The following is a 17797-nucleotide window of genomic DNA, read 5'->3' on the forward strand; positions in this document are numbered from 1 at the left end:
AGCCTAGGTGCTTTTTTCTTTGGCACCAGCAGGAAGTTAAAAGCATGAAACCCCAGCCCGTGGAAAGAACTCTCACACCAGCCCTACCCTCTAAACTCCATGAAACCCTAAGCCCATTCTTTCAAGCCATTTTACACTCGTTTGGGAGGCTTCCTTGTTCTCCCCAGGAAGCCGTGTTATGTGAATAATAATCTCACACCCTTTTGGTGCATGTGTGGCATCGTCAGTTTTGACATCCAAATTTTGGATGGAGCAGGGGATCCATTGTGCGTCTGCAGGCTGACCACAGTAGGGGAAAATTGATATTTTTAACAACGTGGAATCTTCTGATCCATGAGTACCATACATCTCTCCATTTATTTAAGTCTTCTTTAATGTTTCCATAAATACTTTCTAGTTTTCAGCATGCACATTTTGCCCATATTTTGTTAAATTTTCCCTAAGTAGTTTATATTCTGATGCTGTACATAGTCTTATTTTCTTGTTTCGATTTCCAATTGTTCTTTACTAGTACATAGAAATATAATTGAAGTGACATCAGCAAGATGGCAGAATAGGAGTTCTCCGCCTTCATCCCCCCACAGTACATCGACTTTTACAGTCACCCACGGATAAGAGCACCCTTGTGGGCGTCCAGGAGTCCAGCAGAGAAACCCCAGCATGCCACTGAAGCAGCAGAATCCAGGAATAGATTCATTGAAGATGGTAAGAGGAGCAGTTTCACTTTGCCCACATCACTCTTCTCCTAAGGCTCGGTGCCAGGAAAGACCCCCACGGCCATGACTTCTTTCACAGGGAAGACTGAGAGCATGTGAGTGAGTGCCCAGGTTCCCCAGCTGCGCAGAATGCTACCCAAGAGACCCACTTCTTTCTCACTTCACCCAGATTACTGAGGGGATCTGCAACCTTGAGTGTTGGGAGAAGTTGAGAGTACAGCAGCCAGGGCTCGGAATTCAGCAAAGGAATACTACTAATTGCTTCATGGTTCTGCCTACTAACTGATTCACAGACTCTTGTCAGAAAGTCCCTCCACGAGAAATGATGGATGCCTCACATGCAGCTCCCCCCAACGCCCCCCCACATGCACCCCCAACGCCTAACTGCCCGCCTCCTCGCGTAGCCGTCTTCTGTGGACAGTGAGAACAAGTACTTGCAGATGACTAGCAAGCAAGCGCAGAAAGCCAGTCTAATTCTGCAAGATTAGATGAAGACTCACAGACTTGAGCGTTTCAGAACACTTCATCAGGGAAAACAAATGGGACACTTTCAACACCTAGCCAGGCTTTGCAGGACTGAGAGAAGGTATACACTCTTAGGAACTTCCCCAAGAAGGAACAAAAAGTGTGGAGCAGGCACACCCATAGAAAAGGTCTGGAAAAGCCTCAGAACCTCTGGCTGGGCTATCAAGTGAAAGTATCTCTCTGCTAAAGCCAGTCACTAAAGCCTAGAGGTGACTGCTTCTTCAAAAGTGAAAACAGCAATGTAAGACTTCAAGCAAGGAGCATGAAAAATCAAGGAAACATGATATCATCAAAGAAGCACAATAATTTTCTAGTAACTGACCCCAAAGAAATAGAAATCTATGAATTGCCTGACAAAGAATTCAAAATATAATAATTGTTTTAAGGACGCTCGGTGAGTACAATTCAGTGAGCACACAGATAGACCGTGTGACAAATTCAGTAAAACAATGTATGAACAAAACTGAGAGTTTCAATAGAGAGATGTAAACCACCTGAAAGAGAAATTAAGAAAGCAATCCCATTTACAATAGCATCAAAAAAAAGTAAAATACTTAGGAATAAATTTAACCAAGGAAGTAAAAGATCTGTACACTGAAAACTATAAGACATTGTTGAAAGAAATTGAAAAAGAGACAAATAAATGCAAAGACACCCTATGTTCATGAATTGGAAGAATTAATATTAAGATGTCTATACTATCCAAAGCAATCTATAGATTCAATGCAATCCCCATCAGAATTCCAAAGGCTTTGTTCATAGAGATATTTAAAAATCCTAAAATTCTTACAGAACCACTAAAGGCCTCAAATACCCAAAGCAATCTTGGAAAGAAGAACAAAGCTGGAAGTATCACACTTCCTGATTTCAAACTATATTGCTTAATTATAGTAATCAAGAGTATGGTACTGACATAAAAACAAACACACAGACCAATGGAACAGAACAGAGATCCCAGAAATACAGTCAACTAATCTGATAAGGACACCAAGAACATTCAAATGGGGAAAGGATAGTGTCTTCAATAAATGGTGCTGGGGGCTTCCCTGGTGGCGCAGTGGTTGAGAGTCCGCCTGCCGATGCAGAGGACACGGGTTCGTGCCCTCGTCCGGGAGGATACCGCATGCCGCAGAGCGGCTGGGCCCGCGAGCCATGGCCGCTGAGCCTGCGCGTCCGGAGCCTGTGCTCCGCAACGGAAGAGGCCACAACAGTGAGAGGCCCGCGTACCCCCCCCCCCAAAAAAAAGAAGAGAGTTTCTGTAGAATAACTTCCTAAAAATAGAATTTCGGGTTCAAGGGGTATCTGCTTTTTAATTTTTGAAACAACCCCTCCAAAACCACGCCACATAGGCTCCTTTCTTGTTCTACGATGTATTATCAAATGATGAAGCATTTTATTTCATTCTCCAAATAAATACATTAATTATAGTTATTAACTATAAATAATGTCATTCTAAATCAATGGTAATTATGATTATTCTAGATTTTTACTAATCTGGATTTTTCTTTGATACTTCAATAGAACTCATGTTGTTTTTTACCTTTCTCAATTATTACTTTATTTTTTTATTGAAGTAAGTTGCTGTACAATATTATATAAGTTACAGATGTACAACATGGTGATTCACAATTTTTAAAGGTTACACTCCATTTATAGCTATTATAAAATATTGGCTATATTCCCCATGTTGTACAATATATCCTTGTAACTTAATTTATACCTAATAGTTTGTACCTCTTACTCCCCTTCCCCTATATTGCCCCTCCTCCCCCTTCCCCTCCCTTCTCCCCACTGGTAACCACTAGTTTGTTCTCTGTTATTTTTGAAATAACTAAAAATCCGAAGTCTGTATAATTTTTATATTTAAAATACCATATTCATTTGTTACTGAACTTTGCCCCAAAGTCCAGCAAGCCAAATGCTGAGACGTGGAGGTTTGCATCAGACAAAAGGTTTATTCAGGAGGCAGCCAAGTGAGGACAAAGAAGAAAAAGTCTCAAGTCAGCCTCCCCCAAGGCGAGGGGCTCCGAATATTTATGGGATAAAGCTGAGGCATGGGGAGCGTGGGGAAAAGTGACTGAAGATAAGGAAAAGGTGAGGTACTTGTGCTGCCCTGTAGATGCCACAGGTGCAACTCAATAACAAGCCTCTTCGTGGAGGAAAACGGCGGTTAGCATGCTGTAAGGGTGGAGGTTTTGGCCCTCTGACATCACAGGGTCACCAGTGGACACTTGCACATGCCCAGTTGGAGGGTCGGTCGTCTCAAACCCGCTCGAACTAGACACAGCTTACTCCAAGTTCCTGATAGAACAACTTGGGCAAACATTGTTTAGGCTACCTGACACTTGAAGGACGTGCAAATTTTTGCAAAAATAAAGTGGAGATTTATCAGAGAAGGTACGTTACAGTGCATTATTTATTAAACAATTTAAAGGCTGTAACTGGTGACTACCCTTGGTTTCACATTTGGTACACGTGTATTTCCAAAGAATAACCAAATAGCAACCATTTGTTGGGACTTACTATGTGCCAACCACATTACATGTACTAGCTCATTTAACTCTATTTAGAAATAGGGAACTAAAGCCAAAATTAAGTTGACCACACAGCTAATAAATATTAGAAATGAGGTTTGAACCCAAGCTGACTGATCCCCAAGCCCAGGCATGTGATACTCAGAGGATTCAAATTTAACTTTTCTATTTTACTGTGATAGAGCAATGTGAATGGAAGCTCAAGTATATTACAACGCACACAGAAAGGTGCTACTTAAGCCCACGCTCCACAGCTACCCAGCCCGAGCACTCTGAGGCGGGAGCACCAATACCAGAGAGAAGCTGGCGCTGCAAGGAAGAGCCCACATGCTGCACCTAAGACCCAACGCAGCCAAATAAATAAATAAAAACAGGTGGGAGAGCTTTGAGATGTTTCTTAATTGAGTATGCATATAAATAGGAATTTGGGACTGATTGTTCTTTGTCTATTAAAAAAATTCCTCATTCATCAGCGTTAACCCCACAAATACTTGATGAGCTCCTACTGTATGGGAGGCCCTGTTACAGACGCTGGAGAATGAGAACCGGCGTGTGTGCCCGTGCGTGCACACTTCCTCCTGGAGCTTACTGTAACAAGATAACTTGGTAAGTTCTTATACCTGTTGGTGATAAGTGTGAGGAAAATAAAGATGGTTTGACCTTTCCAAAGCGATGTACACAACTGGACAAGAATAAACAACTCATACATGTATTCAGTACACTGTCTCCAATTGAATTAATATCTAAAAATAAGGTATAAACTTTAAAAGGAAAAAGCCCATTTGTTGACTTGGATCTCTCAAAGTCTCAAAGAGAGTCTCAAAGTCTCTGCATCATAAGGTGAAGAGCAAACCTCCTTACTAAAAGATCCATACTTTTATTGCTTTTTATGAAGTTCAGTGACAGAGTAGTATACTTCATCCAGCCTTTGGAAAACAAGTATTGACATTAATCTAAGGTGAAGCTAGGAGAACACTAGTTCATAAGGAATGAAGTAAAAATCCAAACTGCCATGCTTGGGGCTGATTCCTTCAGCTTTCACTACCTCTCCTCTGCTCTACAGCTCTCTGCTCTGAGGCCCACCCTCTCCCCTCTTCAGCAAACCAGACCATCATGTTAATAAGAGTTGATTTGTAAATAGCGTCTCCCTCACGCCATCTCCATCCCCCTTTGGCCAGGCTCCTACTTTTCTGCTCAATGGCACAGATGCGGCTTTGAGCTGACTGGGACCAGGCAGCTATTAGCAGCAAATCCAGTGAGGGAAATTAATGAAGGGGACAACTAATAAAAGACAGCTCAGGACAGCCAGACTAACTTGCTCCGAGCAGTAATTAACTTTTTTTCTTTTTCTTTTCTTTTTTTTTTTTTTAGCTCATGAAGGTAAATATGCCATCGGCACTGGTCCAGTCTAACTCTTCTTTATTAAAAAGGAGAGAGCAGAGCTATTCATGGGGAGCTGAGACTTAATCTGTTTTCCCCCCAAGAAGAACAATTTTAAATTACTTGTGTGATGTGTTTGTAGATCCTTGATGCCCAAATCAAGATACACCTTTAAAGATGAGGGAGAAAGGAGGTAGATGAAGAAATATGTCTCTGAATAAAAAAAAATAGTCATCCTCTGCTCAGAGGCAGCTTGAAAGAGAGAATCTTGTTTAAAGGTTTGCTCTTCTTCTGTACCTAAAATGATTGACTTTTTCTGTTCAATGCAAGCGCTGAATAAAAAAAAGATTGGATTCAAAGTGCACGGCAAGTCTTAGATGTCGGTGTTAAATATGAGCCTAGCTTGAGGGACGTTTCAGTTGCCTTTCTCCATCCTCCAGTTTCCATTTTTAAAGACACAGTTATAAAAGGCAACTTAAAATTTTGTGTCTTCATCTATTTTTGAAAATCAACACAGCTCTTCTTCTGAAGATATGTCTTCTGAAAATACACGTACAAACATAAAACAGTTAGGGTTTGTCCAAAAGTGTTTCTAAAAACAAACCTATAGTATTTTATAAAAACTTTGAAAATCAGAACTAGAAAAGACTTTGGAAATACCTAGTCTTATCAGGCTTATCAGGCTGAGAGACTTACTCATGGTCACACAGCCAATCAGTAACAAAAAGGACCCTCACCACAAATTCAGCCTCTTGACTCAATCCAGTGCTCTGGCTTCCCCAAAATGAAAAGCCTCATCACATACTCTAAGTTAATAAGCTGATTATAGTACTTCGGCCAAATGTGTAATTTATCTTTACTGTCCCCTTACAGGCTTGGGTACAACCGGATCAAATAACATTATCACAGTGAGTTTTATCCATAGCACCCCAGGAGTCAATCTACTCTTCAAACTAACCTCCAGAACCTATGGAAGCACCTCGGTCACTTTCTGGATAGGATGGGGCAAACACATAATTACGTGCAGGGCTCTCTCAAGAATAGATGGCTTCAGATAATGGGTGCCCTCCTGCAAAACTGCCTTCAGTCAATCAGTAACACTATACAAAGGAGAGTACAGCTGCATATTATTATTTCCCACAAGATAGCAGAAAGGTTATGTGTCGTGAATGACAGAACTTCATACATGCTTACTTCTACATCAGCAGTAGGGAGAAATAAAATTAAAGTTTATTACAATAGAGAAAATGAGGACAGTGACACTATATGCTTTAAAAATAAAAATAGCTTTTATTACATAAGGTATGTAAAGTAGTCAAATTCATAGGAACAGAAAGAAGAATATTGGTTTCCAGAGGTTGGAAGGGAGGAGAAATGGGAGCTGTTGTTTGATGGGTGTAGAGTTACAGTTTTGCAAGATGAAAACATTCTGGAGATTGGTTGCACAACACTGCAAATATACTTAAAACTACTAAACTGTACAGTTAAAATGGTTAAGATGATTTTTAAAAATCACTCTAAGAATGGCTGTAGACTTTGAGACATAAAGCTTTCTTGCATGGCCAAAAATAAAAATAAAATTGTCTTTTATAACAGAATCTTCAAACTATTCAGAGGTGAGCCACCAAGTTTTACAGACTTTTTTTTTTTTTTGCTACAAATAAGTTATATAGTCTTCAAATAAATATACTTCCATATTAATCAAAGTGGGTTTTTATGATGCAGCAACAACCTTCAAATCTTCCTGGCTTTCAACTCACAAGTTTTTTTCTCCCTCATGTAACATACACTGTGAGTTGAGGTGACTCACAAGAACCACTACTCTTTATATGATCACTCAGAAGCCCAACGAGCTTTGATATGTTGGCCTCACCCTCTCAAGAGAAGAGGAAGATAGAGACCAGAGATGGAGCCCCACCCTACTGTAAGGGGCCTAAGCATGCCCAATAGGGTTAGAACATCAGATATTCATGGAGTCTAGAACTGTCCTCCACAGTATCCAGCGGCAGCATTTTGTCCAGATGGAATGAAATGAAGTCACAGGCTTTGAATAAGAGTTCCAGAGTAGGATAAAGATAGTACCAATGAAATTCTGTTTCCTGAAACATGCAGGAATATTGCCTAGTGCATATGGGAGGCGCTCTCAGGACAAGAAATAGTAATACTGAAACAGTGATACCATGATGAAGGGCAGTGGCTGACGGTTATGACTGTTAACAGATTCTGTGAGACAGTGAAGATACTGTGTGGTGTAATCATAGCTACCTTGTTTAATGTTATTTGGAGACTCCCAATCCCTTCAAATATGCTATCAAAATTCTAAAGTGTGTCATGAATACCAAAAAGTTGAGAAGCCTAACATTTATGAATACTCTCCTTTTAGTCCCTTACGGAAGATCTCGTAACATCACTTGTTTTGCTGGGGTAGGAAAGGGGAACCATTGAACTTTGGTGTCTTTTTGGTGGAAAGAGATGGAACTAGCAATTATCTGGAGAGCTATGACCAGTAGTTGCCACCATAGGGATTTGCTCCAGCCTGCTTTGTAATGTGTTATCACCATTACCATCTTATACATGTTGTTATTGAAGACATGAGTATCTGAGAAATTCAGAGTAATGTGAAGGTGAGGGAAGTACTCTGGCCAGTGCCTTCAGCAGTTCAGTTTCATCTTACATAGTTTAGAACCATTTTGCTCTGACAAAAACTCTAGGAAGTCTAGACAAGTCTCCCCAATGTAGGAGAGCAGAATGGTCTTAAGATTCCAGGACAGTTTTACTCAAGTAGAACTGAAACCCCTTTTAAATTATTTGCTCACAAAAAAATAAAACTCAGTTTTCACTACACTCTTTCTGATTCTTCCCAGACTAAAGATGTCATATAGACCCTCCTAGGTCTACTGAAAATGATAGGAATTTCTTTTGCAAAGCCATCAAGAGCTCTATTGGCAAGGCTTGCCTGTGCAGTGCCCATGTCATGCAGATATGGTGAAATCATTTTCTTCTAATTCAAGAGAAACACTGGATTTGAACTCAAAACTTTTGAGTTGCTTTAGTGCTCCACCAGCAAAATCATGTTTTCTTCTTTGTCTGTTTCAAGCTGCTGCCATGGCAACTTTGAGTTAAGGAAGATATTAGTTCAGATAGGTTTGATTCAGAAAAAAAAAATTTTTTGATCATGTTCTAGGAATGAAAGAAGTATTAATGCATTAATACAATAGTTATGTAAAGTTTATGGTTAGACTTTTCTCCGTACAGTTTCAAAGGTTTTACCTCATTTGATTTCTTTTCCAAAATTATGTGGAAAGTAAGGCAAAAAGATAAATTGATCATATCCTCACAATGAATCAATCTTCTTGTACATGTTTGCATGTAGTGTTTCAATAGATGTGAAAGGTATGAAGAAAAACCGCAAAATCAAATTAAAGTTATCCCAGAATCTCTCATTTTTAAATTATTTCAATGCATAGCAAAATTTATGTTACAGAAAGAAAGCAGTGGCAAGCCTGTGGGGTTGTCCTTTGTCACACTGGCACTAGTTTGGCTTCTTTCTGCTATTCTTATACCAAAGAGGCAATAAACCCCCTTGAGAGTCATAGAGCTGCCTGTGGAGGCCTGACAGAGCATAGAAGCTTTTATGCCAAAATACAATGCACAAAGGGATCATAAACACATGTGAAAAGGAAGATGACCTCTTTGTCACAAGGAATTAGGCTTTATTGCAAGCTGCTACCCTGGAAACCAGCCCCCAGCTTTCTCTGCTTATTTTGAAGGTTCCTGTTCCCATATAACATGGACTTCAGCACTTTTACTTAATTGTTTCTAGATCAAGTAAGATAGGTGAAAGATTTTGGTTCTTTGCATCGTTGTTTAATGTCTCCAGGTATGCCTCCAGGTCCTGGAGTGAAGAGAATCAAGGAGAAGGTGGTAATGGAATCATTAGAAGGGAAGGATGAATGATGAAAAATACTGGTGGCACAGTCTGTTCTACACTTCAACAAGATCAGAGAAGATATACACTTGTTTTTGAATCTTTGAAAGACCAGCTACAGTCCAAACAGCCTCTCTGGGAGATGTGTCCTTTGAAATAACTCTAACTTTTTGCCTCTTGATTTCTTACATCTCTGGAATTCAGTATACCCTACAGTGTCTACCAGGTAACATGACTCTACAGGGCTATTGTCAAAGTCCAAACAAAATTAAAAGTATGCTTCCATTGGGAAAAATCTTGAATCCCAAGTCCTTCTATTTCGTAAGAAGTATGACTTTTGTGAGAAACTTGATATGAAGGAAAACGATTGCTTATACAATTACAGCCTTGAAAAGTAAAAAGGAAAGATAAGTAAAAAGAGAATTTACAATGAGCTAAACAACTGTTGAAGCTCTGAGTCCAAAAGCTGGTGGGACACTTGAAGAATGCCCCGGAGTCCAGCTTGGTGAGATGCGGGGGCTCGGAAGAGGAATGGGACCCCGGTCGCGCAGGTGCTTCGCGGATCCCCCTTCGTTCCCGCCTGCGTCTCCCCGCCCCCGCCTTCCCGGAATCCTGGGCTTAGGGCCCGAGGAGGCTGAGCGTTTCTCCCACAGGTGAGACCTACCCAGGCTGGAGCGCAGAGCTGGCGGCTGTCCGGTTGCTCAGGAAGCCCCAGCCTCATCACATAGCGTTCCTAGTCAATAATCCAAGTTGGCTTTTCCCCCTTCGTGCTTGAAGGTTTGGAGAAGCTGGGTGAGAGAGAAAGCAGAGATGAAAGCAGAGAACTCCCACCGCCTTCCCTCCTCCTGCGACCCCGGCACCGAGAGGAAAGAAAAAAAAAAAAAGTCATTTATTGTAGTGCACACAGCATCAGGACTCTTTCCCACTCCATCTTCCGACTCCCGCCACCGTGCAGGGATATAATAGCTCCGGCCACACTGGCTTTCTCGATCCGCTTTCCGGATGACTGAATTTCTTTGCTCCTCTCTCCTGTCGGGGACCATCTGAAACTGCCCCCATCTTGCGTTCCCAGGGGCCCTCCCCACCCGCCTCGTTTCCACTCGGGGACCAAAGAGCAGCTCACTTCGGCGTCCTCCATAAGACGAACCCCACCCAGGCTGGGTAAACCAAACTGGGAAAGGAAAAACGGGTGGGGGACGAGAAGGACCGCTCCTGCAGACCTCGGCCCCGGCGGACCCCGGCGGGTGCCCACTGCGAGCCACGTGGGGAGGCCCCAAGCGAGGCGCACGCCCGCAAGGGCTTTGGAAAAGAGACTGCCGAGAACAATGAACCCTGGAGGACAGAGGGAGGTGGAGGGGGCTGAGAGCTCTCGTCCTTCACCGCCTTCCCCCTTTGGGGACATTCCTTAGGTTTAATCATTAAAGTGGATCCTTTTTAAAAAGGAGGCAGGAGCTTAACGCAGCCGTTTCTGACAATCTGCCCCACACGCTGTCAGCGAAGTGAAAGATCTGGATCGAGCTTTGTTGCTTCGCTACCAATAGCAGACTTGGGGAGACCAAGCCTCCTATTTCTGGCCACATCAAAGCAGTGATTATGCAAATACCCATTTTTTTTTAAAGAATAAAATGGAGGGGGAATTATTTATCAAACAATGAACCCCCTGCCAGGGCGGGAAACAATAGATCAGACCAGATAGCCCTTCTAGCCCCAGGCTGGGGGAGCGGGAAGGGGGGTGCTGGAGCCCTCACGTTTTATTGGTCTAACCTAATTTCACTAATTCTCTTTTCACACATTTTTCTTTTGCGGATTCGGAGGCCAGGACTTTCACGCTCCCGAGAGCGCCCTGCGTTGGCGCGATTCAAGGGCTGCCTGCTTTATTTAATTAATACATTCAAAGCTCGCCTGGGACCCGGGAGCCTGGGGGTGGGGGAAGAGACCGTGGCCGGGCGTGAGGAGGAGGCGCTTTTAACGGGTTCCAGGTGTCGAGGCCCAGCAGTCACAACCTGCCCAAGGCTGTGCGATGCAGGGGGTGCACGCGGCGGGCGGCGGCGGCTCGCAACTCCCTGCCTCTGCCTCGGCCCTGCCGCAGCCTTGCGTCCAGGCGACCCGGGCCGGAGGGTGGGCGCCGCAGAAGCGGGCCCTGGGTCTAGATGCGCTCCGCGGTAACAGGACCCTCGCTCCCTCCCGGCCAAGGCCGCCCGGGGCCTTCCGAAGCCCGCGCCTCCGCAGGGCCCGCAGGGCTCTGCCCGGGAGGGAGCCTACACGGCTCCTGCCCAGGTGCTGGGGGCTCCGGGAGCCCCAGTACTCCTCTCGTCCCTACCTCGCCCGGCGGCCCACCTTTCCGCTTCTCCGTTTTCTCCTGTTCGCCTTCAGATGGATTTGTCTTAGATCTGGTGAAGGAAAATCAGCCCTAAGTCCTGGGCACTTCAGAACAAGTAAATACAATCAATGCCCGGAGCCTGGCGGCGCCGAAGCAGAGATCCACCCGGGCCAGGACCAACCCTCGCACCTCTCCAGGCTTAGGTAAACACGCCACTGCGCCCCTGGAGCTGGAAAGATCTGGCAAATTTTGCGGTGTGGGACTGTCATCAGAACAACATCTTCATGGCCTTGCTTGAAACGGCTCTCAGCAGAGAGCTCCAGAAATAGAATGGCTTGGCTCAGCGGCCCACGAACCTGCTTGGTGCAGACGGACCGAGCTGGTCCCAGGGCGGGAGGCGAATGGGTAAAAAGGAAGATCGACTATATTCCCTACCGCTGAAGCTTCGACCAGTAATTCTCATCTCTACAAGGGACGGGAGAGGACGACTGGGCCTCAGCCCACAGGCTGCGGAGGTTGCAGTGGGTGGCGAGGAGAACTCCCAGCGCGAAGTGAGGCAGAAAGAACATCGTTCTTGACCGCTAAAAGTGATTAGACGCCATAAAAAAATAACTGCACCTACTTAGTGTAAAATTAGGTCTGCTGTAGATAGCGGGGGAAAAGCCCGAGTGTAGACCACAGACGGGAGACGGAATTCCTGCCGTATATGACGTGATGCTGGTGTGTAAGAGGACCTGCAAGCTCTTGCTGAACGGGTCTCTGGTCCTGGAGAAACTGCAGAGGTGGCTGCTAGATTCAACTAGGTCGCAGGTTGAGTCATTAGGTTTATTACCCATTACTCAAAACTATGACTATTGAACCCTCCCCCCATCTGTGCCTCTCCAAATAAGCTGTTAGGGTCACCACCTGTTTATAGGATCCCCTCACCAGCTGAGGTTTCCTGAGTACCTGCACCTGAAGATTTACCTTCCCCAGACTTGTGTCATGAACCTGTTTCCTTGGCAAGTTTCCAAAAGAAGCCTATAATCACCATAAAAGCATCATCATCACTAAATTAACAGTTATTTGGCATTAAAACCGTGATTTTAAAAACTCTCATACTACGATTGCTTTGCTTGCTGGCTTGGCTTTTTAAACACTAGAAACATAAAGGTGAATGTACGAGAAAAATCACTTTCTCCTCATATCAGATAATCGAGTGGCTAAGAATAATACAACCTTTAAACTAGAAGGGGTTTTCCAACAAGTCTCCCTTACACCCAGAGATGAAAGCCAGACAAACCCTGGGTTGGTTCTTCCTTTTATTAAAAATGGAGTTATTGGGCTTCCCTGGTGGCACAGTGGTTGAGAGTCCGCCTGCCGATGCACAGGACACAGGTTCATGCCTCGGTCCGGGAGGATCCCACATGCCGCGGAGCGGCTGGTCCCGTGAGCCATGGCCGCTGAGCCTGCGCGTCCGGAGCCTGCGCTCCGCAAAGGGAGAGGCCACAACAGTGAGCGGCCAGCGTACGGCAAAAAAAAAAAAAAAAAAAAAAGGAGTTATTGAGATATTAAACACTTAATATTTTCCATATAGATGGAGAGGAAGAGCAGTGTCAGATAGACGTCTCAGGAGGGCTATCATTGCTTTATGCAGAGGAGTGGAAGATTTGGCTCAAACCAGGAGCAGATATGAAGTTCTGCGGGTTGGGGAGACAGTGAACAACCAACATTTCTTTACTGACATGATCTTTTTTTAGTTTGTGTTGTCCTGGACACCCTTCCCTAAGGGGCTTAAACCTAGAATGTGGTCAACCTTCACTTGGTCATCTTTGACCCAAGGCCAAAGGTCACTGATTTCTGCTTTGGAGATTGAGGTACAAGTTACAGAGTTATGTACCCTGGAGATTAGGAAAACATCTTTGCTTTTTCTTTGAAGAAGTTGTGTAAACTATTTTAACAAAGATTGGATTGGCTAATATGAAATCAGCTTTCAATAATGAATTTATAAATACTCAGTTATGTCACAGATGTTAGAGCTGGAAGGGGCCCTTAGAGATCACTGTCCAATCCCTTTAGTTCACAGATGATAACTGAAGCTCAAAGAAGTGAAGTGTAAGAATCAAATTTCTACATACTCCACCAAGAAATTTCAACTTCACTGTTTTTTAAAATCAAGGTTTCTGAACATTGGCACTTATCATGGCTTAATTATCATTAATTAAAATAATTATTAATTATCAAAATAAAATTATCGTAAATGCTCCCCCAATTTTTTACTAATCTTGTTTGCTCCGAAATTGATTTCTTAGAAACTAAGTTTTGTCTGTATTGAGAGTTATACTTTTATATCAGTGTTAGTGTCTCGAATATAATTCAGCTTCCTGTGATTGCTTAGACCTTATGTGTCAGTGAAATCTCTACACAAACATTGACAAAAAAATACAAGTACTCAATTTGATATCGGGAGAATTTCAGAAAAATGCAACTCATTCTTCTAAAAGCCACATAAGCAAGAAAAAATTGTCATACAACATACAAAAACTATGAAAATTAGATATTTTATTTATAGTTTAATCATGAGAACAATTTTCTTGTTCTTCCAAGATGTAAATACATACTAGAATAAACTCTGTAGAATATACAAAAAATACATACTTTTCTCATGAAATTTTTCTTTATAATAAATAGAAGGAAACACGTGTGTGGCTGATCCTGGCAATGCTCCGTGTCTGCTTAGGTTTTCAGCCTGTTGATTTATTTTTAATCTCTTGAAAGAATAGGGGAGTTCCTTCTCCCCTAAAAGGTCGAGATAAATAATACATGAAGCAATCCTCCCTCCTGATTTTTCCCTTTTCCTCCACATTTCTCCTTTTGATAGAGAGTTCAGCCTAAATTTCCACGCTTGCATTCAATCATTACAAAGCCTACAAATTATACAATGACTTCTAACCTGGCCCTCTAACAAAACAACTTTTTCCCCCTTATAAATCATAAGAGACAGATGGCAAAATGGAGAAGAAAAAGGAAAGAGAAGGGCGGGACAATAGGCATTGTGACGAATCTGGGAAACAGAACAAAGTGCACATCAGAGAGGGAAAGTTTGGTTTGACAGGTGAAATTCCCACAGCCCGAAGACAGCACTGGGAATAAAGCAGATGCCAGCCATTGCAAATCTGTGGATAATATTATTACCGGTAAAATCATTCAGATGCTAAGATACATTTCTTTCTACTCGACATTAACATCTCTACATAGAAGCAAAGGTGAAGAGATCACAGGAACCAGTTGCATTCCCTCTGGGAGATTCACACGCACTGCACCGAGAGAGAGGAGGAGCGTCAGTCCGCTCTGCAAACTCTTTCGACATGCCACCTTCATCTCTTCCCAGCATCTTTTTAGCCTTAAGAAGTGCCCCCCAAACTCTACCATCCTCTTTGACAATAAGCTCCATCACACCAATAAATTAGAGAGCCCGTCTGAATGAAGGAAGCCCTTCTCCAAGGAAGGCAACAAACAACCCAGGAATCATAACGGCTACACCTGCTCTGAGTAGTGAGATCGTTTCTGGGGCATGGAAGCGGGGTCAGGAGAGGGGTGGGAGGAGGGCTTGAACGGGGACAGGAAAGGGTAGCCACTAAGGCCTGGCGTGGGTAGCAGAGATGGCGGCTCTAGATACAGTCCCTGACTATGGGCAGGTGAGGTGCGTAGCGGTGCTTGTCGGGAGGTGGCGACTGCCAATAGTCCATGTCTGAACCCGCCGGGCTGGCAGGAGATAAAGTGCAGCTGTAGGGCGAAGTGGAGTTGGAGGAGGCGGAGGAAGACGGCGCGGGGCTGTTCGTGCAGCTCCACGTCGAGGCAGGCGAAGGGCTATCTCCGCTGTTGCTCAGGGCGGCACTAGAGCCTCCGGGGCTCAGCAAGACGGCCTCGGAGAAGAGCGCCCCCGGCAGGCCGCCGCCGCCGCCGCCCCCGCAGTGGTCAGCCAGGCGCAGCGTCTCGGTGAGCGCCCATATGTAGTTATGGGCGAAACGCAGGGTCTCGATCTTGGTGAGCTTGGCGTCCTCGGGGAACGTGGGGAGCACCTCACGCAGCGCGTCCAGCGCCGCGTTGAGGTTGTGCATGCGGTTGCGCTCGCGGTTGTTGGCCTTCAATCTACGGGTCTTCTTGATGCGCTGCACCGTCTCGGCCGTCTTGGCGCCGCGAGAAACGGCCCGCGCCCTGGAGGGGCGCCGTTTGCACTCGTGCACCAGACCCAGCAGCCGCGCTGGCCGGCAGCCCTCGGCCCCTCCCGGCGAGCCAGCCCGCGCCCCGGCCCCGGCCCCGACCCCACGCTGCCGACGCGCCCCGCCCGACGCGCCCGGCTCCTCCTCTTCCTCCTCGTCGGCGCTGGAAGATAGCGGGGTCAGAGCCGCCGAGGCGGGGGAGGCCGAGCCGAGCAGCACCAGCACGTCCTCTTCCTCCTTCAACTCCAAGGTCTCAGATTTGACGAACATCCTGGAGAAGAGAGCAGAGAAGGCGAAAGAACCAAACGAGGCGTCAGTATAGAAGCAGAGGCATGTTCTTGGTGTCACCGGGATGTACTGCTGCGCGCACCCGAGAAGAACGCCCCGGAACGGCGCCAAGGAGGAAGGTAAATTGGGGAGGAAACCCCTCCAGTGCTCCCCAAGCTCAGGAGCGCCCCTGTTGTGACCCCGTCGCCAGCCGAGTCCCGAACTCTACCGGCCGCCCTGACGGCTGTGTTCCCGCCCCGGAAAGGGCTGCGGCCCCTGTGACAAAGATTCAGCGCGAGCGAAGGGCGTTCGGGCGTGGTGGGACGGAGTGCGGGAAACACCCTTCCAAGTTGGAAGCCGCCGCGCGGATACTTACTTGGTTCGCTCTCTAAATGTGCCTCGGCGTCGCTATTTGGCGTGTGCTGCGATTCTCCGAGCGGTCCGGAGCGCAGTGCTGCCCCTTCTGCTGCCTTGGAAGCAGCGAGACTGGCGCTACTGCGGCGCAGCTCCGCGGGGGACCTCTCCGTCGTGCGAGTTTGCCAAGAGCCCCGGCGGCCGCGGCGACCCGCCCGGGTCTCGTGTGTTGTGCTGGTGGTGCGTGTCTGTCTGTCAGTAAGTCCCCGGCCGTGCGGCTCCTGGCACGCGACTCCCAGGCACTCCAGTTAAAGCGAAGCTGCTTGTGGTTCAGTGGCTGCGTGTCTGGCACACGACTCTCCTTAAAACCCCTTATATACCACCAAGAAAACAATCAGATCTGCCCCCGGGGCCCCCATCTCCCCCCATCCGCGGCCGCCGCCGCCTCCTCCCCCTGTGCCAGCCCCCCTTCTCCCCCGCTTTTCCCTCCCCGGCTTACTCTTTTCATTGCATTATCATCATTCATTTCTTTCTCTTTCTTCACCCACTTCCCCCCTCCCCTGGCCCTGCCATCCATCCTCCTCCCATCGCCCCCGCCTCTCTTCTCCCCCTTTATCTAATCAGCATAAAATGGTTCTAAAGCTCCTGCTGGAGCTCGAGGCTGCGGTCGGAGTGCTGAAGCGGTGGCGGCTGCACCGGCTCAAGCTGCGGCTGTTGTCGCCGCCGCTGCCCATTGTGATTGGTGGCTCGCGCTCGGCTGGAGCGTGCCGCTAATTTATTAATGAATGGAGGTCGCGAGGCGCAGCTGGCCAATCAGGGCGCCCGGGACTCCGGGAGGCCTGCGAGCCACGCGCACCGGAGCCCGCTCCCTTTCAGCGGCTCATTAGGGGCCAGGGCTCCGGGGGCCGGCGGGGAGACCAAGGCGACCGCCCCCGCCCGGGTCCTTGCGGCTGCACCCCACCCCCGCCCCGACGCGCGCGCGCGCACCGCACCGGGCGTTGCCCGGCCTCCTAGCTCCCGGACGTCGGGATCCGAGGAATTAGTTAATGGGGGTCAGAATCCTGGGGAAAGCAGTTAGCCCTTTGGTGATGCCGGACGTCTCTTGGCAAAGCTTCTTAGGAGCTGTATCAAATCGTAAACTATTTAAAAACGCTTTCATTTGGTTAAAGGAGGAATGGGATATGGATGACGAGCTGTGGGCACTTGGTGGGCAAGCGTGTTTAGGTTCCAGAAGGACTGACGTGGGAGGATGAAGAGAGAGGAGATTGGAGGATTCATAGGGGCGTCTCCTGCCAGGGCAGATAGAGTAGGGGAGCAGCTGATAGGCTTTTAGGGGATGCGAGAATAAAAGCACTCACATCTGAGAACGAAAAGGGACCTCCTCATTTTACGTGTGACACACTGAGGCTCCGAGCACGGATATAGGTTTTTGGTTTGCTGGGGGTGGGGGGCGTTAGGGTTAACCCCAGTTTATGGCGGCGCGGGACAGCAAAGAGGCTTCCTGCGGGAGGTGGGGGGGGGGCAGGGGGAAGAGCGGCCGACTCGCAGCTCCCTCAAGCGAATGGGCAGCG

General features: G+C 46.5%; 2 protein-coding genes across 2 annotated transcripts in view; one reads left to right on the plus strand and one right to left on the minus strand.

Annotated features, from left to right (window-relative positions):
• The window catches only part of ALPK1 (alpha kinase 1), a 151851-nt gene extending 147384 nt beyond the window's left edge, over positions 1–4467 (plus strand). Inside the window, exon 16 of the mRNA XM_060012896.1 lies at positions 3958–4467. Within this exon, the coding sequence (XP_059868879.1) occupies positions 3958–4014 (57 nt within the window). The 3' untranslated portion in view covers positions 4015–4467. The remainder of the gene's footprint in view (positions 1–3957) is intronic.
• A 9628-nt stretch (positions 4468–14095) lies between these two features.
• Positions 14096–15944, minus strand: NEUROG2 (neurogenin 2). The gene has a single exon (XM_060012906.1). It carries the CDS (start codon positions 15873–15875, stop codon positions 15054–15056), a length of 822 nt encoding a protein of 273 aa, XP_059868889.1. The 5' UTR covers positions 15876–15944; the 3' UTR covers positions 14096–15053.
• Positions 15945–17797: the final 1853 nt, after the last annotated feature.

This window comes from Delphinus delphis, chromosome 5, assembly GCF_949987515.2.
Source record: "Delphinus delphis chromosome 5, mDelDel1.2, whole genome shotgun sequence".
NCBI lineage: Eukaryota > Metazoa > Chordata > Mammalia > Artiodactyla > Delphinidae > Delphinus > Delphinus delphis.